The sequence below is a fragment of the Globicephala melas genome, chromosome 18 (genome assembly GCF_963455315.2).
Source record: "Globicephala melas chromosome 18, mGloMel1.2, whole genome shotgun sequence".
Taxonomy (NCBI): Eukaryota; Metazoa; Chordata; class Mammalia; order Artiodactyla; family Delphinidae; genus Globicephala; species Globicephala melas.
This window is the reverse complement of record NC_083331.1, coordinates 8,887,485-8,915,273: the sequence shown is the minus strand read 5'-3', so window position 1 is coordinate 8,915,273 and position 27,789 is coordinate 8,887,485. Positions and strand designations below refer to the sequence as shown.

General features: G+C 34.3%; 1 protein-coding gene across 6 annotated transcripts in view; it reads right to left on the bottom strand.

Annotated features, from left to right (window-relative positions):
• PDS5B (PDS5 cohesin associated factor B) overlaps positions 1-27,789 on the bottom strand; it is a 195,411-nt gene that overhangs the window by 78,413 nt on the left and 89,209 nt on the right. For all 6 annotated transcript variants that reach the window (XM_030882528.2, XM_030882529.2, XM_030882533.2 and 3 more), the window contains exons 8-15: positions 24,691-24,831; positions 22,389-22,504; positions 19,059-19,153; positions 14,456-14,601; positions 12,164-12,315; positions 10,795-10,908; positions 4,691-4,772; positions 1,305-1,353 (exon numbers count right to left, since the gene is read on the bottom strand). In XM_030882528.2, the coding sequence (XP_030738388.1) occupies positions 1,305-1,353; positions 4,691-4,772; positions 10,795-10,908; positions 12,164-12,315; positions 14,456-14,601; positions 19,059-19,153; positions 22,389-22,504; positions 24,691-24,831 (895 nt within the window). The remainder of the gene's footprint in view (positions 1-1,304; positions 1,354-4,690; positions 4,773-10,794; positions 10,909-12,163; positions 12,316-14,455; positions 14,602-19,058; positions 19,154-22,388; positions 22,505-24,690; positions 24,832-27,789) is intronic.

Here is a 27,789-nt window from a genome sequence, read left to right as displayed (position 1 = left end):
CTCCATAACATATAGGCATCATATTAAAGGTTACAATAAAGCATACCATTTAAGAAACAAAACAAAAAGAAAGTGAAATGGGGATAGAGGGAGGGGGAGGGAGAGAGAGAGGAGGGAAGGACAGAGATGGAGACAGGGAGGAAGGGAAAAACAACAACAGAAAACCCCTTTAATTCAGGATTCTACAAACGTACTAGACCATGGAACTCTTTTTTCTGATGATACTATTAACACCTGCAGGATACTGGCATTCTTCACAACAGAATTTGGGAAATACTGTACTTGTTGTAAGAAAATGGATAGGGGGTTAAAAAAAGAAAGAATATAGGAGATGATCTCCTGTAGGGGACAGTGTCTGCAGCCAAACAACCAGAGAAATAGTTGTTAAAAAGCAATAGCACAAAATCACTTGCTTTAAGTTATCCAAAGGGACTGAAAACTAATTTATGTTTAACTACTCAGGACTAAAAGACATTTTGGTCTTTTTGGGAAATTTCTACTCATGCTAAAACTTCTATCACTTAGTCTAATACCCAGTGAATTAGGTTACTGTTCTCTTTGGTGTCTTAGCATTACTTCCACACACATCTCGGAATATTTGTTAACATCTCAAAAATCCGTCTAAGAACTCTTCATTACTACCACATGGAAGCTCAGTAGAAGCATTCCTCCAGGTGTTCCTGATTTTCCCTCCATCCATATGCTATACACAGTGATCCCTGAGGTGAGAGGAAAAGCAAATGACCTACAAAAACCGCTACTTTTTCCTACCCCTGCCCTGAACAAAGGAGATGTGCTACACAATCCTTTAGTATTTACTGTTAAAGGCAATTAAATAACATTTTATTTAAAATCACTGAAAGTAAAAAAGCAAATTAACTTTTTTTTCAAAGAAGCTCTCTTGTAGTTATTAGGTATATCTTTCATTGTAAATTTTGACTCAGGATGAAATTAGCTTCAGATAGATTCACATTAGACCAAGCAATACCAAAGCACACATGCAGTTTTTAACAGCAAGGTTACGCAGTAATTTGAATGTATTCTCAAAAATAAATTTATGTAATAAAACCCAGCTTTTGCTCGTATCAACACACAAAATAATCCTGTGTAGTATGCAAAATAAATGAAAATCAGGGAAAAAAAGGAAAGCTGGGCGTGTTGGGGGAAAAAAAAATCAATCAAAAAACTTTAATATTTTCCTATATTATCATAGCCTAAAATGGAACTCCAAGAAACACTTTATATTATCCGAAAGAAATGTTTCAAATAAACCTTAAAGTTTACATATATTTGAAATAACTTACTTGTAATAACCATCACTTTTGAAAATATGGCCTTGACACTGGCATCTGTCTGTAAATCACACAAAAAATGCAAAATTAGAACCTCCTGTACCAAGTATACCACACTAAAACAAGATGTAAATAATAAGGGAAATGGGGAGAGGGTAGGGGTATATGTAAACTCTGTACTTTCTGCTCATTTTTCTGTAAACCCAAAACTACTCTTTTAAAAAAGTCTTTTAATTTTAAACAATTAGTAAATAGCAAAAAAAAAAAAAAAATCTCCTAACAATAATCTTCACTGTATTCTTCAGAAAGTTAAGTAAGTAAAGTTAAGTTAATCCATTCATGCTCTCGGCCCACGCCCTGACCACCACTATAAGCTCCTTCTTTAGCCATGTTTAAACTCCAGATGAACCGAATGAAAGGTAGAAGTGAAGTCATACTCCACTGTCGTTGCCTCTTCCCTTGTCCTGTTTTGTCAGCCTCCAAAACAAAAACAGATGACTGCTACATCAACCTTTTGGGACACAGAGATATTTTGTTTTTCTGAAGTACTCAAAGAACAGGACAACTAAGTTTAAAAAAGGAAACTAATCTGGAAATGTTGGTTTTCACATTTTTAGCCTATCTCAAACAAAAAGTTGACAATTAAGTATATAATTCTGATTGAACCGAGGTATTCCTAAAATCGTTAACCCTGAGGATTATAAGGCATAGTCATGAAGCCACTGGGAAGACACTGGATGAAGACAATGAAGATGCCACTGACAGGTACAAAAATTTTCCAAGAGTGCTAGTTATTTGTTGCATCAGGGTAGTATTTCAGTGAATGAATGTGTTCATCACATTGTGCTGCACGTAATACACTCTGTAAAGTCACATGTATAAAAGATGTTTCTAAGAATACTAGTTATTCATTCCATCAGGTGTTATTAAAAAAAAAAGTCCCTGAGCAACTCTGCATAAAATACTGAGCTAGAGAAACATTGGGGTGAAAGCAACAAATCAAAAAATAAACAAATAAACTGTCCCTATTGAGAAGGAGCTTTCTAAAAGGAAGGAGAGACAAAGAATAATAGAATAGCATACAAGAGCTAATTCCCAAATATTTGGAACTTAATAGATCTGACTAGAAACATAAGATTTCTATTGTTTTTCAATTTGGGGGGTAAGAGGTGGTGCTGGCCTTACTAGAAGTTGATCCACATGAAAAAGAAACATCACCAACAAAGTACAATACTGCAGGGCTTCCCTGGTGGCGGCGCAGTGGTTGGGAGTCCACCTGCCGATGCAGGGGACGCGGGTTCGTGCCCTGGTCCGGGAAGATCCCACATGCCGCGGAGCGGCTGGCCCATGGGCCATGGCCCCTGAGCCTGCGCGTCCGGAGCCTGTGCTCCGCAACGGGAGAGGCCACAGCAGTGAGAGGCCCACGTACCGCAAAAAAAAAAAAAAAAAGTACAATACTGCAAACTATAGAGTCACTTTGAGTGACACTGAGCAAATCAATTTAGTTACATGAAGTAGAAGGGCTACATTACTAAGAAAGAATAAAAACTATCTTAATCAGAAGGAATAATGAGGAAGCCAACGAAACATGTACTGATTATTATATCTAAGAGTCTTCCTGGTAAAATAGGCAGAATTATAAACAGCCAAAAGTTAAACACAGCTTTGTATTTTTTTTCTAACTTTATAATATCTACTACAATTCTCAGTATAAAGTGAATATTAAGTAATAAGAGACTATGAATTCTCCTTTCACTAGAATTCCACTTTAGAGTACTATCCTCCTCCATTCTGTTTCTTCTTCATCCCCCACCACACATGAATGAGAATTCCCTCTTTGATTTGGATAACTTGTTAATTATTTTAAGATAATTTAAAGGAAAATACCACAAAGTAGAAGGGAATAAAACATTGTAACTGAATTGAGATTGTATTTTATTTCATGTAGACTGAACAGGAATGTCATGAGACCCTCCCAAGTTTTTATGAACAGGCAAAGGACAGAAGCCCCCACTAAATAAAATTTAAAGGGACAGTGAGAATCAAAAACAAAGTTATTTTTGGTTACCGTCTCATACATCACACTGTTCAACATATGATCTACACACTTATGCTATTCGGCTGCTAATGACTTCAATAATGCCTAAAATCAGGAATAATTTTATACACATGCAAATAAGAACATTCTTGCAACTTTACCTAAAGGAAGCAAATTAACAAGTCCCTAGGTGGCAAAAAAGGGCACTTTAACCAGAGCTTATTATCTGAAACACATCAACACTGCATTATAACACTGACTAACACACGTTTATTTGGTTGAAACACACTAACTTAACTGGGATTTTCCAATTTTCCTCCTTTGCACAGAACGTACTGAAATAGCAGAATCTCTAAAACTAGTTTTAAGTCATTGACTATAAGGAAGAACTTCTTCTAGCAGGTTCAATATACTCAGGAATCACAGAAGGTTAAATTATGTTCAATAAACCATAAACAAAGAGGTCATTGTTAGCCTATAAAACAAAAAAACTACTCAGTTGTAAGCTTCAATCAGGCAAACAAGTGGTATGAAATGCCTTATTACTAGTGATTTAGAGGTTAAGAAAAAAGTGAGGTCACTAAAAACCACTCAAACAACTACTGTTAGCTTACTGATTTTTAGGGCAAACGGCAAGATTTACACCTAGGAAAACTGGAAATTTTCTCCCCTTAGATGAAAACAACTCCATTCTGTTGACCTCTGTCCTATGAACATGAGGTGTATGTCGGGGGGGGGGGGTGGGGGTGGGGGGTGGTCCACTGTGCTTGAAAAAGAAACAAAAAATAACACTACACTGTTTTCCCTGGATGCAATTTAAAATGACCAGGCACACTGATTTTTAGATGAATTATACTTTTTATAGGCCTACATACAACATTCTCAAACAACATCAACTGGATGAATAACCACCATTAAATTATAATTATGAAGACCAGGTAATACATTAAAATTACCATATTAATTATAAGTAAAAATATCATGATACTAAACTATAATTACATGATATTAAAACTTTCTATAACCACAAGACTATATAAAGATGATGGGAGCATTTCAGTATAGCAACATTAAGTGTAATTTTACTGTTTTCTATGCTTTCAATAATGCTGAGTTATTGTTTTGGTTTTATTTTTTTAATTTTAAAGCTACCAAAAAAGGCTTCATTCTGTGTACACAGAAGCACATTCTCCTTCCTGTTGGGTATCACCTTTTGCAGATATAGTAAATTTAAATTTTCCTAAGCAATAAGTTTCTTAAAAATTTCAGTGTTCTAAGTTAGAGATAATAGGTTCTAGAGTCAGAAGTGTTCCACACAGAAATAGTTGTTCAACACATAGCAAAAATGTTGATAACTTACTTTGGGTTGCTTAATTAAGTCAAGCAAATCCTTTACTTGATGTCGGAGCAGATTTTGACATTTCCACATTTCATTCAGTGCTCTGAAAAACACATACATAAATTTAAATAACAAAACAGGATAAACATCCTTCCAGAATATCCCAACCATGTTAATTTTTTCTAAGAGTTCAAATTACAAATGGAGATGACAGAGAAGGGTAAAATTTACAGGACTAAGCAACCGATGATACATGAAGAGAAAGAGAGAAGTCAAATATAAGAGATAATAACATTTGAAGAGATGGCTATATCAAAAGAAAGGGATTAGTGGTGGTTGTTTTTTCTTTTGTATAAAAATAGCGAAAATCTATCATTAACTGGAACATGTTTGTAGGCAAGGGCATAGCAATGAACTGCAGAGATTACAAACTTAAGAAATAAAGCAATATTTAATGGAGTAAGGTCTTGTATTCAATAGCAGGCCGGATGAAAAGGAATGAAAGACACAAACGGAAAAGACTGAGCCCTGAGAGAATGGAGATACTTTTTCCTGAAACAAAAATATTATAATTTTACATTATATTATATACTTTTATTTATAAGTAATATTTATAAATTACATTATATGTATATAAGTGAACATTCATTTTATATGGCAAAAATTTTGATCACCATAACACTTCTATTGTTCTCAGGCAGAAATTTAAATCTAAAAAAAATTATATAGGTACTCAAAAAAATATACATAAATCACAGACAGCAGTTAATGTTATTTAAATACTAAGTTATAGAATATCAGAACCACTCACATTTAAAATTTTAAAAAGGAAATTTTCCAAAACCAAATAATACTTCTCATTGTTTTCAATTATCTATACTTCTATTAACCTCCATTATCACACATATGAAGCACTGCCGTAAGAGTAATTTAATATAGAAGCATATAAAACCATATAAAAACACACTTTTTCTTTTGATAGACAAGGCAATTGTTTAATATTTTCACCCTCCTCAGCAGTATGTTTTAAAAATATCTTTGCATTTTTTAAAGGAGACAAATTAGCTTAAATTTGGACAATTCCTTCATAGTAGTCCCTTCAACATGGTACTGGCAAAACAACAGTACTGGGGCATTTTCATCTTGAAATAGCTAAACTTTACTGTCTTCCAGTTACTAAAGTTCCACAAAGTTTAACTGGCACACTTTAAGAATGTAAACATTAAAACAAAAATGACCATTATCCAGAGGACTGTAAATAATTTTCAAAGAAACAGAGTAGTCATCTGTGAAATTACTTGTGAACTCCAAAGTCAATGAATTCTCTCCTTACCTATACATTTTATCACTACTTAAAACTTTTGAAAGTCCTGGATTTTGAAACTTGCTTTCACTTAAAGCAGAAAAATAAAGCAGAAATTATCTTATTTATTAACTTAAAGATGAAATCTTAAGCAATTCTAAAGCTTATTATAAACTACCATGGCTATAGCTTAAATCAAAAAGTGACCATCACTGACTAAGAATTTGTATTATAACATTCAGGGGGAGCATCCTCTTGAGCATTTCAATTAAATTATATTAAGCAGCAAAGACAATTTGTCCTTGTGCTTTGCCTTTCTAAACAGTACTTAAGGAAAAAAGGTTGTACTAGTAGAAGCAGTATTACTACAATAGGAAGACAAATATCCATTTATTTAACATTAGCCTGAATTCCAGCTCTGTCACTAAATAAACGTGAAAAATCTGGATAGAGCCTTGGATACTCTTCCATTTGTTAAGTGACATTTTAAGTAGACAACTAGTTCCCTCACTATGGCTTCTTGTTTGCACCAACATACCACAGGTTTGCGTCAGTTCAAAGAAACAAACGACTACCATTGGGCTGCAGTCAGAAACCTGTCCAAATGTTGAAGAGAAACTCTCCTCCAACCTTCTACTCCCAACTGGCAAATTACCCATCAGACTCCACAGTTCAAAACTGTCTAGATGAGAGCCTGATCAATGAAAGAGAAGATCACAACCAGGACACCTGATACTACCACTTACTCTTGTCACTGACAGTTGTTCTGGGGAACTTGGGGGAAGTAGAAATACACACCATGATCAGACAGTACCCAAGCTTGCCTCTATTCTCCTTTCCAGTAATCAGTATACTTACAGTTAACCTAGGGACTTACCCAAAAGTGGGTACACATCAAAAAGTCTAAAATATAGGAAGTATTTTGTCTTCCCCAAAAGAACACAGATATAGAATAAAATATATGGCTCTTTCAGTAAATAAGAAAAATCCTTACCAAACAAGTTCTTAGCAGGAACCCGCCTGCCAAGCAGCTATTTTTTTTTTTTTTTTTGCTGTACGCGGGCCTCTCACCGTTGTGGCCTCTCCCATTGCGGAGCACAGGCTCTGGACGCGCAGGCTCAGCGGCCATGGCTCACGAGCCTAGCCGCTCTGTGGCATGTGGGATCTTCCTGGACTGGGGCACGAACCCGTGTCCCCTGCATCGGCAGGCGGACTCTCAACCACTGCGCCACCAGGGAAGCCCCCTAAGCAGCTATTTTAAAATACTTTTCAAACTAATTAGAGGTCACAAAAATTCAAATGACTTTCTGGGCTAGAATGGTAAGGTAAATGAATGAAGTAGGACAGGTGTTATAATACAGAGTATTATATACAGAGGACTGTGGTGAAATTAGAAACATTAAGTAAAACATCAATATTATTAGTATTCAGACCAATGAAAAAAATGAGAAAAAACGTGACCCCCAAAAGATTGGCAAAAAATAAGATGCCTGATAATGTTTTGGAGTAAGAGTATAAATTAGTATAATTATATTGGGAAATAATTTGACTAGTTTATAATGCTGAAAATGTGCATCCTCAGCAATTCCAGTCATAGCTGTATACCAGTGATCCTAAACCCTGGTTACCCATTACAATCTCCAGAAACGCTTTCCTAAAAACCCCAATGCCCACACTACACTCCAGACAAAATTAAATGACGATCTCTGAGGATGAGATTCATGTGTCAGTATTTTTTAAACCTCTCCACGTGATTCCAATGTGCAGCCAAATTTGAGAACCATTCATAACCATACGTTAGAGAAACCCTTGCATGTGTACACTAAATTGAAAAATGTTCACAGTAGTACTATTTGTATTATTAAAAAAATGGAAAGACACAAATGTCCATTCTTTGCACTGACTCAGATTTGCAATGCCAAGATGATGGAATAAAACTGTGGTTTAATGACAAAGTAATTCAGTACCACAGTGAAAATGAATGACCCACAAGCTATACATGTAGAGTAGATGAAGCTTAGGAACGTAATAGAGTGGCGTGAAAAAACAAGTCACAGAAGAGTATACCCACAATTATTCCGTTTTCATAAAGTTCAAAAACAAGCAAAAATTAAAAATATATTATTAAGGGATACATACATACATATGATAAAACTTTTTTAAAAGGAAATGAGAAACACAAAATTAAAGCTAGTGGTTTCCTCTGGGAGGAAGATAGGAGGATGAAAGAGAGAAGTGTTCACAAGTTCATACATAGTTTTATTTTATTACTATGCTTCAAAACTCATGATTTGTGTGCATTAAATACTTCATGATAATAAGTGTAAAGACTTTTGGAGAAAATAATCACAGATAAATGTAAAGTTAAAGTGTAAGTAATAAAATGTTAAGAAGCACTAGGTGTATAGTTGGTCACTTAATTCCAAGAAGTTGATTAAAATAAGTAATTTTAAAAACATTATCTCTCTCTCTCTCTCTTTTAAGTATTTTAACTTAAAAGAGATAAATACTCATTCACTCACCAACCATTTCTGTAGAATCAATTGATCCACAGATTGGAAATTACTTTCAGCTTTTCCATGACATTATCTTCCAGTATATCTCCTATGTCACCATTTTTTCTTTTTAATTCAATCAAATGGACTTGTCATTTAAGTGATGAATGCTATCTGATAAAAATATTTAGTTTTGAAACTGCTATTTATGTTTTGTGTATTCTATTTTCAATTATTTTTTATTTTCTTTTCCACTTCTGGTATTAAGGTTTTCATTAATTTTTTGCTCCTATGGGTTTAGAAGTTATACATTCGAATTCTATTTTTTTAGGGGTGACTCAAAGTTTTAATATGCACACTTGATTCATGGTCTAATTAATCAACATGTCTGTCCTCACTCTTATATGACAAAAGAACATTAGAACACTTTACCTGCCATCTTAACATGTTGTTATCTGACAGGGTCTACCCTGGCATGGGGCAGGGTATCCTAGGGACTCTCAAAAGAGTTCACATATCATTGCAGTGGTGTACACTGGCACAATATCAGCCTAGATGATAACCTACTTTTTAATCCGGACCCCAACCCCTTGTAAAGAAAACTTTATCCTATTCCTTCCTTCTGGATTCAATTTCCTTTTTTATTCTTTAGTAATTTTTTCAAGTAGGATTTATGAGTGGTGAACTCTCATTTTTTGCTTGCAAGTGTCTTTAATTCATTTTTACTCCTGAATGACAGTTGAACTGAGTCAAGGAGTCCAGATTGGGTGTGATTTAAATAGGTTGTTTCAAATGGGATATATACATATCCTATCTCATCCATTCTAAGAGGCCATCAACTGCACCATGAAGAAAAGGATGCATTACAATTCCACAGATGCTAGCATATGAAAATTTTATGTTTTACAATTAATTATAGAGGTAACATATTTTACTATACGCAGTGGAAAAAGAATGAGCTTTGGAACCAGGAAGAACTGAGTTCAAATTCTGGCTTTGGGGCTTCCCTGGTGGCGCAGTGGTTGAAAGTCCGCCTGCCGATGCAGGGTACACGGGTTCGTGCCCTCAGTCCGGGAAGATCCCACATGCTGCGGAGCGGCTGGGCCCATGAGCCATGGCCGCTGAGCCTGCGCGTCCGGAGCCTGTGCTCCGCAACGGGAGAGGCCACAGCAGTGAGAGGCCCACGTACCGCAAAAAAAAAAAAAAAATTCTGGCTTTGTCTCTTATTACTTGTGTAATTTTGTGCAAGTTCACTGATCTCTGTGGGATTCAGCTCATCATGTGTAAAACAGAAAAAAAAAATCATTTATACTGGGAGTTTCCAAGCTTTTCCTATAAAAGGCCAGAAAGTAAATATTATAAGCTTTGTGGGTCATAAGGTCCCTGTTGAAACTACTCAACTCTGCCAATTGTAGCAGAAAAGCAGCCACAGTTAACACATATTCCTGTGCCTGAAGTACAGTGGGTATCAAGAAATGTACATTTCTCCCCCTACAACCCTTTTTCTCAACATTCCTATGAAAGATATAAATAGCATACATAATAATTTCCATGTGGGAAGTGCAGTTAAAAGTCCCATTAAGCTGTGGTAGGAATGAAAATTATATACAGCTCCGTATACTTCTAATTTCTGAATATTTAATCCCCATTAGCTGGGGATTAAGTTACACATTCACTGGAATACTGATGATCTAAACTTTCTGAAACCTAGAGCATATCCATCTCTAGGCCTCAATTTCCTAAGCCTCAGTACGATTCAATTAGCAATGCCTCTCCCATGTCCAAAATGCCAATTCCCTACAAAGCCATACAAAAGCACTTTTTGAATGAAACATGGTCATAAAAATGTATTTGTGCTTACCTTTATATCAAACTATAACACCATGTTGAGGCTATGCAGCACAAAAATATGTATCCTACTGCCCTACTCTATAATTCAAATCAGTATCAGGTGAAAATAAGAAAGTACTAATTTCACAATATGGACCTTTCTAATGCCTTAAGGAATACAAACAAAAACAAAAGGTACATCAGCATTTCTTGAGACAACAATATGAAAATCTGGAGAGAGAAAATCTAAATCCTAAAAGATTCCATGTCAATCAGCTCTGTTTTTTAATTAGTTACAAAAATCCTTGTTAATCTCATGTTAATAGCAGTACTTTCTGAAAAAATATCCTATCCAAGTATTTTATTGTGTCTGACCATTTAAACAATGTTTGCACTACATAAATTGTTGACATTTAAAAATACAGTTGTTTTCTTTTCCATAAAATCCAACATACTGCAAAAGACGGAAAGAACAGAGTTTAACATTTGAAACATACTTCACAGCATTTAAATCCAGTGTGGCATACAAATAATATAAGCATTTCATCCGTTCTGTAGTTTCCAAATTGTGGGGGACCATGTATTGAGCAAAGATCCGTTCAACAAGCAATCTACGAAAAAACATAAAGTACTATATTAATTTCTTTAAATGTACGTATTAAATATGTATGTAAATTTCCAAAACACATAAAGAACACATATAAAAGAGCATCTTCTTTCTGAGTAGAGATGAGATTTCCAAATCAAAGATTTCTTTCTATAAGAAGAAGAGCCAAAGAAAAAATTTTAGCTGGATGTACTGGAAACAGTCCTATACCTAACTAAGATTAACTACTTCTGCATGACCTTGGGCAAGTTATATACCAGGGACTCAATTTCATTGGCTAAATAATAAAGGGTTAAAAAACTACACCAGAACCTTCCAAGTGACAAATTCTAAACATCTATAAGTTAACCATAAAGAAATGTTTAAGATTCTTGACTTTTTGTAGTGATCATCATGAAAACAGACCTAGATAAAAGTAAAAAAAAGAAAAAAAGGAGAAAAGAAAAATTAAATGGTGGGGGGTGGGCTATGAAACCATAATGCAAATCTCTGTGCACTGATGCCACACGCTCAAAAAGCTTAAAAACGTCAATTTTCTAAAAATAATAACTATAAAGTCTCTTAGATAATATCAACCTAAGATACTCAGTTTCTGCTTCCCATACCTCTTAAAATTGTAAGATGTCCTACTGGTTCTTAATTTTCTCATTCTCACCTGTTAATAAGCAAGATCATTTGGACCCCACTAAAAATTCATCAAATCAATGCAGACTGCAAGCAGAATTTACAGTTCTACTAACTACTAAATCGCTAGGTTCCATATAAGATCTAACCTTACACACTGGAATAGAAAAATACAAAGATTATATTCAGATAATGTGTTTTTATATAAATTTATAAACTAGTTTTTTTAGCCTTGAGTAGGAATTGTTTGTATTTAAAATGTCTAAATCCAAAGGTTGTATACTTATTTTAATTTTATTTGAAAAAATGAATGTGAATCCTTATAACACAATTATCTATGAAACAAAATTTAAATAATTACATACACTCCTACTTTCAAATATTACTCTGTTAAAACACAGTATACGAAAATGACCATAAAAGACGTATCCATCCCTAAAGTTATATGTACATTACTACTTCATTTATGGCTTTGGTGGGAAAGCAACTAGTCACTCACTACCTTTAATTTGCAGTAAAAACTGAGGAGGGAGTTTAAAGTTATAAAGAAAATAGTTAGCCTAAAACAACAGCTCAACAACAGTTATATAATACCAAAAGCACTAAACATTTTACATGTGGTGTCTTTAACTTACCTATCATCAATACTATTTTGATAATATATATGTAGCAATTTGTCTTTGATCCATGAAATCTGTTTTGCAGCATCTTTCCCAGCTGCTGATTGTAAAGCATATTTCTTATAGATCTGGGCAAGTCCCATCATGGCTTCTTTGCGCACTCTCCACTTAAAAAAAACAAAAATTTTTCTCGTAATTTAAAAATGCCTCCGTTATATTAATTCAGTAAAGTCTAGTTTCCCAGTTTTTTTATTTACTTTATACAATTTATTTTCATCATACCTCAGTTCCTGGATGTCAATCTGTAATGACTGTATGAAAAAACACAACTATCATTTTAATATATCTACTATGTCAAGCACAGACATCTATTAACGTGTATAAAGAATTTTAATGCTTTGATATCTTATACCCATTACCAATCCCTAAAAAACAAAACTCAATCACAATCTACTTAATGTCACTTAGAATGAGTGAGGGAAAGCATGCTACCGAATTGTAAAAGGCAAAGACAGTTAAGTGGATAAACTGTGAGCTATTCCTTATAGAGTTTTTTCCAAATTATGGTCTATATTAAGCATACGTGTATTAAAGGTATACATGACAATGGCTTTATCAGATGCTGAATGCAAAGACACATCAGTGGTTCATTTTGTATATCTGGCAAAGACGTTCAGGTATAAAGGTATTCAACTATTTTCTAAAATAAATACATATCTGTTATAGTATACCTAACATTAATTATCTTGGTATGAGTTTAATCTTAAATTTTACATAAACACAGCACTATAATCAGTAGGGTGTAAGTCATATTAAGAACTTCATGAATCTGCGAAGATTATTAATTTTTCCTTTGCAGTCACAGCAACACAAATACTTAGCTTAAATTCTAAGTTTAACTATGAAAAAGTTTACTTGAACACTTAGAAGGCTGTTATCCTACCATGATGCAAACCTCCTTTTCCTTCTTTACAGCTTTTGGCCTTTTCATTGTTTAATACCGTACTGAAATATTCAATAACAACAAGTCTAAATTTATCAACTAAAATAAGTTGCTCTGAATACCTATAGATTTGGAGGGAAAACCATGCAATTCCTGTCCATGTATTCTCCATCCACAACCCACATGATCAAAGAGAGAATTAAATGATGGAGACAGCACAATCGACCATACAAGTGACATTCAAAATGTTGTGAAGTTTTTACCTAGTTAGAGCTATTAATATCTACCAAGAGGCCTCCCACTTTCTTTGCTTATTAACCCCTAAATACACCAAAGATTTTCATCCTTCACCAAAATTACTCTTAAGTCTAAGTCTGTAAAATCCATGCCATCAAGGAAAGGCAAAGGGGAGGAGGGGAGAATAAATATTCACTGAAACACTTACTGAGTGCCTAATACATTCTAGGCAACATGGAATACAAATGTAAGACACAGTGCCCTCTTCAGAAGCCACTAACTAAAGAGTGGAGCTGTTCAGTGCTCTAGAAGGAAGATTTGGGGTCATGGGAGATAGGCTCGAAGCATGCTGCTCTGCTGGGGTTAGCTTTGCCATGTTGAAAACATTTTTGGGACTTCCCTGGTGGCGCAGTGGTTAAGAATCCGCCTACCAATGCAGGGGACACAGGTTCGATCCCTGGTCCGGGAAGATCCCACATGCAACTGAGCAACTGAGCCCGTGCGCCACAACTACTGAAGCCCACGCTCCTAGAGCCCATGCTCCGCAAAAAGAGAAGCCCACGCTCCTAGAGCCCATGCTCCGCAACAAGAGAAGCCGCTGCAATGAGAAGCCTGCACACCACAACAAAGAGTAGCCCCCACTCGCCACAACTAGAGAAAGCCTGCATGTAGCAACAAAGACCCAACACAGCCATTAATTAATTAATTAATTAAAAGAAAAAAGAAAACATCTTGTATTTTCCATTCCATAGAAATTATAATACAATCAGCTAGAGGACTATGAACTGATACCCATATGAAAGGAAAAAGAGAAAAGAGAAGTTGTGTTCAGAGGCCTTTTCAAAGGTCACTTACTAAAATTAGTGTACAGGTTAAACATCTGATTACTCTACCATTTAGAGCTGACCCATTTTGAGGATGAGAACAAATAATCCTAATAAAGAAAAACTAATAAAATTTAATGTAACAAAAAGTAAAATCTTCTCATAAACATTATTTTAGATATTAAAATGCCTCCCCCCCAAAAAGGGCTAATTACATTTAAATCTCAATATTTTCAAATGAAATACTATTAAACTTCAAGTATTCAAAATGCAAACCTACTAATAATTATTAACCCTACTTACCCGTTTGTCTAATGTTCTCTCTCTCACAAAATTAAGTAAGTGATCATTGACCAGAAGAATATCCTTTTTAGCAGCTGTAACTATAGACACAATAACATCATGTCTAATAGCTTCCTCAGGGTCATGTGACCTCACTTTAAGATACTCTGAAAGATAAAATTTTATTTGATTAAAATGAAACTTTGACAACTAAAATGTTTGAAAAGATTGCATAAGATCTTTGAAAGTAAACCACAACAAAAACAAAACTTAAGTAGAAGGTTCAATATTTCAAAAACATTAGGAGTAGGTAAGAGAGAAAGGGAGAAAGAGAAGGAAGAAGGAAAGAAGGTCAGTCCTTCAGGCAAAATACAGTAGTTTACATGCAACTGAGGAGTAAATCCCCTCCCCATTTGTGGGACAGGGTAGTTAACTAAGGAGTTCCTAAACTCATTAATTCAACAAACCATATAAATGAACCAAGAAGTATATCAATGTTAAATATTTCACTTTTGTTTTTTAAATGGTTAAAATATTCAAGTCAAGTGGTTCTAATCGGAAAAGGCTAGAGAATTCAAGTTTCTGTCCCTTAACTACGTAAACCCTTAGTGAGGTTATTGAAAGAGTAAAATTAAGGTAATGGCAGCCAAGAAATAGGATTACAGGAAAGACCGTAAGGCAATTCTGTTTAACTGAACTAAAAGGAAGGCCAAAGGGAAGACAGAAGAAATGAAACACTTAACAATTACGAGTGACTAGAGGAGAATCTTAAAGTCAAAAACATGGAAGTTCAGATCTGGCACTGAGAAAGCTGAAAGAAAAAATTAACAATCTTCAGTAATGATATATTAGGTTTAAAGAAGAGGTACCACAAGTGAACATAAATTATTATTCAGCTTTTTAATTATATGACCAGTAAGATAAAATTTCGTTGTTTGGATCTGGAGTAACATACATAGCCATGTCTATAAACAACAAACAGAGCTTATGATTGTGAATGGATTTACTTCTCAATAAATTAACAGTTAACAATATAATGCAAAAGCTCATAAAATCAATGCCCAGGTCCTAAGCCCCTCCACCTTGAGCATTCTCTACTAACAGGAACTATTTCAAAAAGTGTTTAAGACAATATGTCGCTAAAAAACTTCTGAAGAAATGGAAATATTATTTTATGTATCACAGAAAACAAGGTTATTTTTAGTATTGATTTCAAATGCCCCATGCTAAATATATCTCAAATTCATTTACCCCTCAAGATAAAGACAGGAGTTTTTATCTTTCGCTGCACTTGTTTCAAATGTAATATGTATTATTATTTCAGGTGTCACTAAAAAATGGAAAAACCAATGACACACCATCAATTTTCAGATACATCCTCATTTCACTAAAACAAATCATTCATATTAAACAGGTATACACAAGAGCTATTAACCTATAGATATTAACTGTGCAGAGGAAGAGAAAACAGGACAAAGAAGAAATTCTCAACAGTTAGCATGATGCAGCATCTAACAATACTCTTCCCAATATGGCTACGTCCCTCAAAACTTGGCTGAAGGCACAGGATGAAGCTCACAAACACACTATGGAGAAAAGAAGATAAATGTATGTTTTTAACATATTTATTTCAGCTCACTCCTGAAACCCTCAGAAAATGTCTTTTAAAAGGGACAAGTAACAAGAGAAGAGATCATAGCAGAAGAGATTTCTCACCAAAATTTTGGCAGATGGATGACTGGTAAATGCCCAGAGACAAAAGAGAAGGATGAAACCTAAAAGGGAAAGAAAAGCCATAGACAAGCTCATTTCCAGGGTAGAAGAACCCTGAAATTCAAGGCACCAAGCAATGAGAAAGGCAGAGATGAAGACAGCAGCTGAAAACATGGAATGGAGTGGTTGAAAATCTGCATTAATAGTTAGACCCCTAGATTTTTCAAATCTGTCTTTTAGCCAACTCTAAAAATTAAAATGTGCCAGGAGGCTAGAGACTAGGAAATACATAACAAGATAAATGTTTCATAAAAAATGAAACTGTACACTATCCTTTGATAAAGCAAAACATTCAAAACAATGAGAAGGACTAAAAAGGTTATTGGTGAAATTATTCACATCTAAAGTATATTTCAGACAGCTATAAAAAAACAAAATATCTATTATTTAGCCAAGAGTAAACAATGCACTGAAGTTCTGACTATGGAAAAAATACTTTAAAAAGATACAGACTATGTACAGAACTACTACAAATCAACAAGAAAAAAAAAGACGAACAAGCCAATTAAAAAAGAATGGGTTTAAAATTTAAACAGATACTTCATAAAAGAACATATGTATCAATATGCACATAAAAAGATGACTAATCTCATTAGTCATCAGGAGAATGCAAATTAAAATCAGAACAAACATCAAGACCTATGAGAATGGCTAAAACCAAAAAGACTGACCATACAAAATGTTGGCAAGGATGCTGAACAACTGCACCCTCAAACATTTCTGGTGCAAGTGGGAAATAGTATAACTACTATGAAGAACTTGGTCATTTCTTATAAAGTTAAACATACATTTACCCTATGACCAGCAATTTTACTCCTAAGTAGTTCCAAAGAGAAATAAAAACATAAATCCACAGAAACACTTATACAAGAATACTCACTGTAATCTTAATCATAATCACCCCAGACCAAAAACAACCCAGATATCCATCAAAAGAAAAAAAAATGGATATAAGCAAATTATGGTGTATTCATACAATGAAATACCACTCTATAATAAAAAATAAAGTAATAATACTTGGTGTCCCAGAGACACAAGCAATTAAAATTAAACTCCTGGTAGGATACTCTTTTCTGGGGAATCTGAATAGCCAAAGAGAAAGTATCTAAACTAAAGGTTTTCCAACAAACAACCCACCCTGATCACCCTATAGTGAAGTTCAGAGTGAACAATCCCATCCATACGCTCAGGGCTTTCTGAACAGCTTTTAATTTAGTCCCCCACTCTTAATAAAAGCCGACAGTCATGGATTGCCAAGCATTTGAGGAAAGCCTCTAACATGGAAAATACAGACAAAAGCAAATAAAAAGTGGGAAAAACAAGTGGGTGAAACAGACATTTTTAAGAAAACGAAAACTCCAAAATACTATCATTAGTATTCTCAGAGAATACTGTACCCATAACACAAGAAAAGGGTGCTCCAGAGTAAAAGAAACATCCAGGATAAAAGAGAAGGAGGAAGAGAAAAGGAAGAAACAGACAGACATACACAGACACACCCATGCACGCACGCGCACACACACACTCAGGGTCACACAGAAGGGGGGAGAAAAGAAGGGAAGGAGAGAGGGAAGGCAAAAGAGAGAGGAAGAACAAATCATCTTAAGATGAATGCTATAAATCAGAAGCTCACACACAGCGAGCAGTCCAAGTTCAGGTGTCAGCAGGTAGACAGAGGATTCTCCAAGCAGGATATCTCCCAGAAAAAGCAGTTTAAAATGTACTACAAGTTGGTAAAATTTTAAAAAGAGTAAATAACTAAATAATAACAAGCAATAATATGAAAGACGGGAAGGTAGTGCTCAGGGGTAAACCATTCAAGGGTCCTGGATTGCTCAGAAAGAAGCTAGTGTTCTGATTAATTTCAGACTTTATTAATCAACTATGCAGTAAAAGCATGAAGGAGAATGTAACTTCCAAGCCCATATGGATAAAAAAGGAAAAATGAGAAGAAAACTAATCAGTTGGGCAGAAGAGAAGAAAAACAGAAATAAAAGAAGCAAAGAATAGGCATGCAAAATAGAAAACACAAGATAGTGGGAATAAGTTCAACTATATCAAATTCAAATTATTTCAATAAAATTTTCAAATCACATAAGAATACTATATATAACTTATGTACAGATACACATGTGACATAGATAGAAAAACATGAACAGAATGCACAACAAATTTAATAGAGAGGTTACCCTCTACAGAAGTAGGAATGAGAGGAGTTGTGAACAGCATTTCAACTGTATCTACAATTTACTTTCTTTTTTTAAACTCCTAAGCTAATACATCAAAATGCTAACATTTCTGAGGAAGACAGTGGCTGCTGTATTCATCCGTATTCTCTGAACTATTTCATAACTTTAAAAACCTTAACAGAGCAGCAACAGTCAGATACACAGTATTTTCATTACTATAAAAATGCAAAGTTCTGAAATACCTCATCAATATACAGATTTCAGAAAAGTTACCTCCATTAAGCATGGTTAAATTAGTTCATAAATTAATGACTCTCACCTAAGTTCTCAAAATATTAAAGACGACTGAAGTTCCATAATCTATTCAAAGTCAAGACCTGTTCAAATCCAAATGCCTGAAATACTTGTAGAATTGTTCTTAAATTAAGAAACCGATATTGTCTCTGATAATGCTACTTTTTATGTAAGTGCTTCTAGCCTATGTAGGTACTAGGAGGTAAAAACTGTAGCTTCACCATGATGATGAACTGAAACAAGAAGACTTCACTGAGAATAATCACAAAAAACAACCAAAAATAAAAAGGTTTTTTTCCCTATATATAAAACCAATTTTTTTCACCAAAGAGCATCTAGGAATATTTGCCATTATAGGTATACAGTACCTGTTAAGTCCTTTGCTAAATCAGGATGGTTCATGAGACAATGGCTAGCAAATTTCACACATTCCAGGCGGATTGGTACATGGATATCATTAAACCTGATAAAATATAAAGTCACAGAGTAATCTTTAAAATACGAGAGAGAGATAAGTGTTTATCCTGCACTTACTTTATATTTATTTCTCTAATTAAAAGAAAAAACAATTTATACAGGATAATTCAAAGCAGAACCAGACTATTTTAACAAAGTTTTTGATATACTATGTATGTAAGAATGCTTTGGAACCTCTATATTAAACTAGGTCAATCTCCTGTGAGAACTATGTACTTTTAATGAGGATGTTTAAACAGTACACATTTGGCTCAAATACAAGAACTGGAATGACAAAATTTTTCCTATAAATAGTATACTTTCTTTTTTGTTATATATAAATTTATTTATTTTATTTTATTTATTATTATTTTTGGCTGTGTTGGGTCTTTGCTGCTGCGCGCAGACTTTCTCTAGCTCAGGCGAGCAGGGGCTACTCCTTCATTGTGGAGCGCAGGCTTCTTATTGCGGTGCCTTCTCTTGTTGTGGAGATGGGCTCTAGGCATGCGGGCTTCCGTAATTGTGGCATGCAAGCTCAGTAGTTGTGGCTCGCAGGCTCTAGAGCACAGGCTTAATAGTTGTGGCGTATGGCTTAGTTTCTCCGCAGCATGTAGGATCTTCCCGGACCAGGGCTCAAACCTGTGTCCCCTGCACTGGCAGGCGGATTCTTAACCACTGTGCCACCAGGGAAGCCCTATAATTTCAAATGTATCTGTTTATGCAAGTATATTGTGTATACATAATACACATATACATTATTAAATCCCACACTGAAAAGAAAGCTTTTCCTCAAATTATTCTTTCTTAAATACAGAACATTCACAAATGTTTGGTAGATCTTGCACTAAACCCTGTATTACTTTATATGACTCTAAAATTGTGCCGAAATTACTCCTATCTATCATAATTATTTCCACTAATATCAAAGCAAATTTTTACATGTATATGTAAATACCTTAGTATGTATCTCTAAAAAGTTAAAACTCTTTCGTTGATAAGTCATTTAAGTATCTTTTACTCATATTTTTTCCCTCTCTATCTTTTTCTTTTCCTTTGTAATCTGGTGAAGCAACTGTTTTGTGTTTGTGTGTGTAGTGTTTTTCCACAGTTTAGATTTTGATAATTTTATCATTCTGATGTCAATTAACAGGTTCCCCTCTCTCCTAAATCCTGCACATTAGGAATCAGGTCTCTAGACTTGATCATATTCAGGTTCATTTTTTAGCAAGACTACTTGATAATACTACTTGTGTTCCTCCACCAGGAAGCACATGACGCCTAGTTGTCTCTAAACCATTGATGTTCAAAGCCTATACACATAAGTTCACTGTGGACTACAAAGCAGTGTTTTTTTTTTAAATCTTAAGTAACAACAAGAACGTTAAAGTGAAGCAAGAATTTTCCATTTGACATTTTCATGTCTTAATTCTCGAAGACCAAAAAGTCTCCAAATCTTGTATCACCTAATACCATAAGAAACAAAATTTAGCATCAAAAAGAAAAAAAGTCTTCTGAAGGAGCAACAAATTACTCATAAAAGATTATTATTAGGAAACAAACTGCTTTATGAAGTACACTCAAAAAAATCTAGTCTATAAAATCTAGTCTCTGGGGTTTCCCTGGTGGCGCAGTGGTTGAGAGTCTGCCTGCTGATGCAGGGGACACGGGTTCGTGCCCCCGTGCCCCGGTCCGGGAAGATCCCACATGCCACAGAGCGGCTGCACCCGTGAGCCATGGCCGCTGAGCCTGCGCGTCCGGAGCCTGTGCTCCGCAACGGGAGAGGCCACAACAGTGAGAGGCCCGCGTACTGCAAAAAAAAAAAAAATCTAGTCTCTGGTCTCATATAGTTTCCTGAGTGTTCTGAACCCAAGTACTCAATCCCTATACACTTTAACCTTTCTCAACTAAACATGTACCAAATAACCATTAAAAGACATCTTTAAAAAATACTCTAGCTCCCTAAAATTGGTAATAATGTGCAAGTTTTATGTCATTAATAAAAGAAGGAAAAATTACAATGTAATCAAAAGGTAAAAAGTTTAAATTAGAATTTTTCCTCCTAAAATCCTATAAAGTCTGGCTAATCCAAGTCCTGATTTAAAGATATATTAAATGTCTATATGTAAAACTGTATTTGTTTTAGCACATTAAATAAAACAGATTTTGATTTTAGTTGCACAGTTTAATTAAACAAACTATTTTGCCCTCTTGCTCATTGTATTTAAGGGGCAAAAGTCTAGAAATCACACTCAAAATGACAATGGTTTAATATTTATTAGTTTAACACACCTTGTTAAATATTATTATTGAGCTACATAAGAGATAAGAAAACAGAGTAAGAATTTAGGGCTTAACATATAAAGGCTTATATGATTTGACAAATTAGAAAAACAAGACCAGAAGAGATTATCTTTATCATAATCATTGATAGTTCTGGTAACAAAATGGAAAGAAAAGTGGTGATGACAATGCAAATATTTCAATACAAAGAAAACAGAGTAAGAATCTCAATCCTATTTACTTGTTTATTTACAACTTAATTGCATGATTTGTTATAAGCATAATTATAAAAGGGAGAAAAAATCCTCCTCTATCCTCAGGGTCAAAGTAGGTTTCAGCCAGGGTACTTGGAAGTGGTTTTAACATATTCAAGGTCGGGGTATCTTTAGAAAAGTAATAAAATAAACCCCTCTCACAGAAAAAATATAGAAACACATTCAAAATTTTGCAACCGATTTCAGGAGGTTTGTGGATCATTAAAAGCATATAAGAAGCCCAGGTTATCATTTCCTCATTATCATAAGAAACGTAGAAAGGAGGTTAGTAGGAGGAATATACATAATCATTTATTTATTCATTCTATGGATACCCTTTTATCTTTACAATGTCTCCAAATAATCTAATTAAATATAATTTCTTTGTGGAGAGGCTGTATCTCACCATGATGTATTTCTGGTTGGAATTAATCAATCACTGCTATGTAACAATACACTTCAATTTCATAATTATAATACTTTGTGAGATAGTTTTTTAAATGTATCATCTTTTAAAAATTAATGAAGACAAAATAAGAAGGGGAAACTGTAAATATGGCCAATCACCATCAGCATTCAAGAATTTCAAAATATAAAACCCCTCATTTTTATGATTTCAGAAAACAATCTTAAATGTGGGTGCTGTTTTAAAATAGTAAGTAGATATAAACACATATTACTGTTAAACAGGACACCAAAATCATATACCTGCCCAAGTAACACTGCCAAAGTGGTTTGTTTTGAGAAGCCAATTCTGAATCCTTTGCCCCAAACATTTTTGCCAGTAGTTTAACAACTTGAAGGCGTTCCTCATTATCATTGCTCTAAAACAAAACACAACCACAGCTTTAAAACCATGAGGTAGATATACTGAGAATAATTTTTCCCCTGATTTCCCTTAATCTCCAATTCCACAGAAAACTTTTTATTAACTTCAGCTGAAAAATTATACATAAAAATGTTTAATATATTTTTCATAAAATTAAATGTTACCTTAAATATTCTAATCATTTCAAATTACATTAAAGGAGTACTCTGCTACATGAAAATTCATCCCAAAGTCTGATTAAAATTTAGTGGCCTCTCCTACAACTGAGGCTTGTTTCCATTCAAAATCAAAATCAAAAACTAACTTGCATCAAACCTACTTGGGACCCTTGAAAAACTATTCGTGGTCTTTAAGAATAGACACTGATAGAGGCCAGTCCTACAGTAAACAGAGACTTATGTATGAAGGTACTTGTTAAGCCCTTTGTAGAAATAAATATGCACTAAATCTCCCAACAGGAGAGTCCGTTCATCTACATACACCAGATTCATAATGCAGTTCAAGGACATGAGGAAGCCTTACACATGCAAAAACTAAAGTTTCCACTTTATATAGAAAATGGGTACTCTGGGGATGAGAACTCAAATTTTATTACTGCTTTTGGTACCTCCAACAAATGACAATATTTAAATGAATGAGCCAGCTACAATACTAGACTTGAACACAAAATGTGACAGAGATTGTTAAAAGCACTAATATTCAAGGTACTTGGATGGCACTGTACAGATCTTTTAAATTTTAAACCAATGCCAAAGCCCAGCATTTAAAGCCCCCATGATATGACCCGACTCATCTCTATTATTTGATTATTCCTCTAAAAAGGTACGTTTTAACCCTGGCTGCACGTTAGAATGACCTATAAGGCTTTTAAGAAACAACAAACAAACAAACAAAAACTCATGTCTGGACTCCACTGCCAGAAATTCTGATCTGGGTTAATGCCTGGACATCTGTTTGTTTATTAAGGCTCCACAGATGAAGATTCTAATGGGCAGCCAGGAATGATTTAAACTTACTTTATGCTACCATGCAACTGTAATTCTTTGTGTTCTGCAAATTCACCCAGCACCTTCCTACCTCTATATGATTCTGCATGCTGTTTCCTTTGCTTCAATTGTATGCTGTCTGTATCTTTTATGATACTTATAATATTTGGCCTCTTATTAGATATGGATTTTTTCCTCTTCCTCCCATAATAGATGTTAAATTTGCTGAAAGCAGGGATGATAATTCTTATTTTTGTATTTCTTACAGTATTCAATATTTTTATTAGAGAAAATCAAAGCAACAAATAATTAAAGGTATGACTGCCTTTTGCCCATCAAAATTGCTAACTACATGAAAAAAGGGGGTAGAGGAAGGCCAGTGAATCAAATGTTTCACTTGAGAAATACACCAGAAATATGCCCCAGCATAAAATGAGAATAATTATTTGCTGCATTTTGGGGGTATTTACACTACCAACATAAACTGTTTATTTTGTAGTTTTCAAAGAGACAAATTCAAATTTTTAGAAACAAGAAATACAACACAGAAATCATTTAAAAACTTTTCTGGGTGGTACAGTGGGGTTCATCAAACAGTATTAATTATAACCAGATTTATTTAATCTTTATGTAATAATTTGAAAGAGAAAACATGCCCCAAATCTGCAAATGAAACTCAATTTTATGGCATAATTTAATGGCAAGGCAATAAGGACGTTACCGAAAGATTCCAGAAAGCCATGTGAAAAGCAAAGGAGCTTTCAAGATAGGCTAGGCAAGTACAAGATAATATTCATAAAGGGAAAATATTTCACCCTATGTGGATAACAGATCCTAAACTATTTTTATGGCACATCAAGGGGTCTTGGGAACCACTATAAACTATGCCTTAAAAATGTAAAAGTTTGATGTATACCCATGACCTCAAAAGTTAGTCACAACCCAGAATTTATCTGGAAAACACCTGAAGGAAAATATCATTCTGCTAACCATTAATTCATCAGATTTTATCTGCTAGGCACCATGCCAGGCACTGGAGATACACAAATATGCAAGGCACAAACATGTAAATAAATAACAGTAATACCACCACATGGGTAACATTCAGTTAAAACCACTATAAGGATTAAAAATCCACAAATAATGTGCTTTGCTAATCTGGCTGATAAAACCATATTATTTTTAGAATAGTTACCTTCAATTTAAATTCAAGCTGGGGTAAAACTGAGAGCAGCAAATGACTATCAATATTATAGAGCTCCAAAATTAAGTCAAAGACATGCTCTGACAAATCGCTGATAGATGTTTTCCCAAGCATCAGAACCTGATTAAAAAACTTTTGAGAAAGAAAATTTATCAGTAATAGAAACAACATAGATAAAGTGAATTTTCTGAAATTTTATTATTCAATTAAGTTCATTATCGTTCTATACAGAGTCAAAACAGGCATACTAAAACATTTTCTAAGAAGGTGGGAAATCACTACTGGCTACATAAAACATGGAATTCACCTCATACATATTAAAAGACAAGCAATTTGTACTGACTCATCAATTAGCATATCAATAAATACCCTACCTACCAAATACACTTTATTCCACATTATGGTACTTACCATATTTTATCCTATATTACAGTTATTTGTACACATGTCTTAGTTTCTCTACTAGATAAATTTCTTAAGGGCAAGGGATCACATTTTGTTCACCACAGCAGTATGGGAGACAACAGTATGGAAGACAAAGCCTTACACCTTCATAGTAGAAACCAATTCCATTTTTAAAATACGTAATTTTATATTTACAAGGCAAAACAATATCTTTCTAATACTTTGTCTTCTTTTATATTCTGATAATGTATATATACATACAAAGTTTATAGCACTAATTAAAGTCCAATTAAAAGCACATACAAACACAAGGAAAATCCAAATGTGAACAATTTTTTTCTATAAGCAGCCAGCACTAACTAGTTTGCACACTCATTCATATTACTACTGAAAATGGTAAAAATACATGGCATAATGATCAAGTTCCTTTCTATTTAAAGTCTTCCAAATATGTAAAAAATTAACCCAGAGCATATCCCACATATTCTCCACAGTATCTTTTATCTCCTTGAAGAAGGAATTAAGGATTCTTTACACCACACAAGCTGCCCTGATCTCTTCTTTCTGTGACAGTTAATAAACAACTTGGCTTAATCAGGTTTTCTATCTGGAAAGTGCAGTCAGGACTATACATTTCAATGTCTCCTCTGATTACTTTTAGTTCCTGTGTTGTTCTTAAGTTTTTTAGATCTATGAACCTGTACCAACCACCTAGCCATGAAGGGATAAAAAGAAAAAAATTCTATTCTACTATTCTTTCTTTATTGGTTTTAAAAATAACTTGTCTGTCCTCCATGTTCATCAATTTTGTGGGAAAAGAATTTCATGACACCAAAGGTTAAATTCTCATTCAAGTTGAAGATAAAGTGGCTTCGTTGTTTCCATTTGAAAAATTTCTCCTGTTTAAAAATGATAAATCTACCTTTCTTAACAGAAAATAATCCTTTCCAATCTGGCCATCTTGGTGATCAAACCATCCTCTTCTTCTATCAGTCTGGGGAAAACTCATTTGAAAATGGGAAAAAACAACAACAACAACAAAAACCCAGTGTAACGTCCTACAAATTCCATCAAAAACATTTATTTGACACTTATAATCTCCATCTATCTCCAAATCAGTCTTCACTGTATAACAAGAACCTGATATACTGCCTGACAGAGGTATCCAAAATAGATTCAATAAATGAATGAATGATATGTAACAGGTACTATAATACAACTATAGGTGAAACAACCTTCCTGAGGGTATGCAATTCAGTGAAGAAGCAGATATAGATTTGAATAAAGTATTTCCTACCAAAAAACATTAGTCTTTTACTTACAAATGGTAACTAATTTTCACATAACAAATTAAATTATAACAACTGCCTCCTAATGAAAAGAGTAAGAGGAGTAAGTTAAAGGTCGATAAGAAATTCTACCTTAGATTTAAATGATCAATTTTAATTACAAAAGTGCTTTCACATCAGTTAACACATTCTCTACCATCAACCCAAGCATTATTAACTCCAATAACTAAGGCTAAGTGAGATTAAGCAAATTAACCAAATTTTACCTACATCAAGACAAGCTTGATACATTTTTTCAATCCAACAAAATACTTTTGTGCTATCCCCTAAAACTTGTGATTAAAAAGATCTGGTAAAAAATAACAACATTACCAAGAAGTGATCCATGTAGGATATTTTTTGAATTGTCACTATATACTTTTCGTTTTGATACTGTTGTACCTTTTATATATATATATATATGTGTGTGTGTCTATATATATATATATATATATATAGACACACACACACACACACACACACACTTTAGTTTCATGAGTTGTCAAGTTACAAAAAAATTTATTTTAGAAAGTAATCTAGGGCTTCCCTGGTGGCGCAGTGGTTGAAAGTCCGCCTGCCGATGCAGGGGACACGGGTTTGTGCCCTGGTCCGGGAAGATCCCACATGCCGCAGAGCGGCTGGGCCCGTGAGCCATGGCCGCTGAGCCTGCGCGTCCGGAGCCTGTGCTCCGCAACGGGAGAGGCCACAACAGTGAGAGGCCCGCACACCGCAAAAAAAAAAAAATGTAATCTATAACGCCACAGTGACTTCTTAAGTTCTATATATGTAAACAACATTGTATATAAAGAGGAAACTTGAATGTGTCTATATGCATGAGACTGAAAAAAGACACAAGTAAAAAAGAGATAGAAGTGGGGTTATTACTACCTTGACATCCTACCTCTATTTCTGCTTGCTAATTCTCTACTAGGAAGATATATGAATAATGGCTATTACATGTACAAATGCAAAAAGGCTGAGAATGAGTTTTACACTGTACTAAAATCCCACAAGGAATTAAGCTCACCATAAAGTATTTTACATGTAACTGTAGATTTATAAGGGAGAAGAGGAGGGAAAAAAAAGCAATTCTTAATGACTTCTTAGCTAACTCTCAAATAAGTCAAGGGACAAGAAAATAGGGAAAACAGAGAGAGATAAGAAAATAATGACAAAGTAATGGGAATAAATAAATATATAACTGAAAGTGTGCTCAGACTATTCTACTAATCCTTTGCCTCTTGCCCCCAGCCCCAGCTTCTGATAAAGACATAACCAAGTATGGATGGGGCTGTCTATTTCTGTAGGTAAGGCAGGAAATTAACATGAGGTTTAAGTGACAGTGAAATGTTTTTAC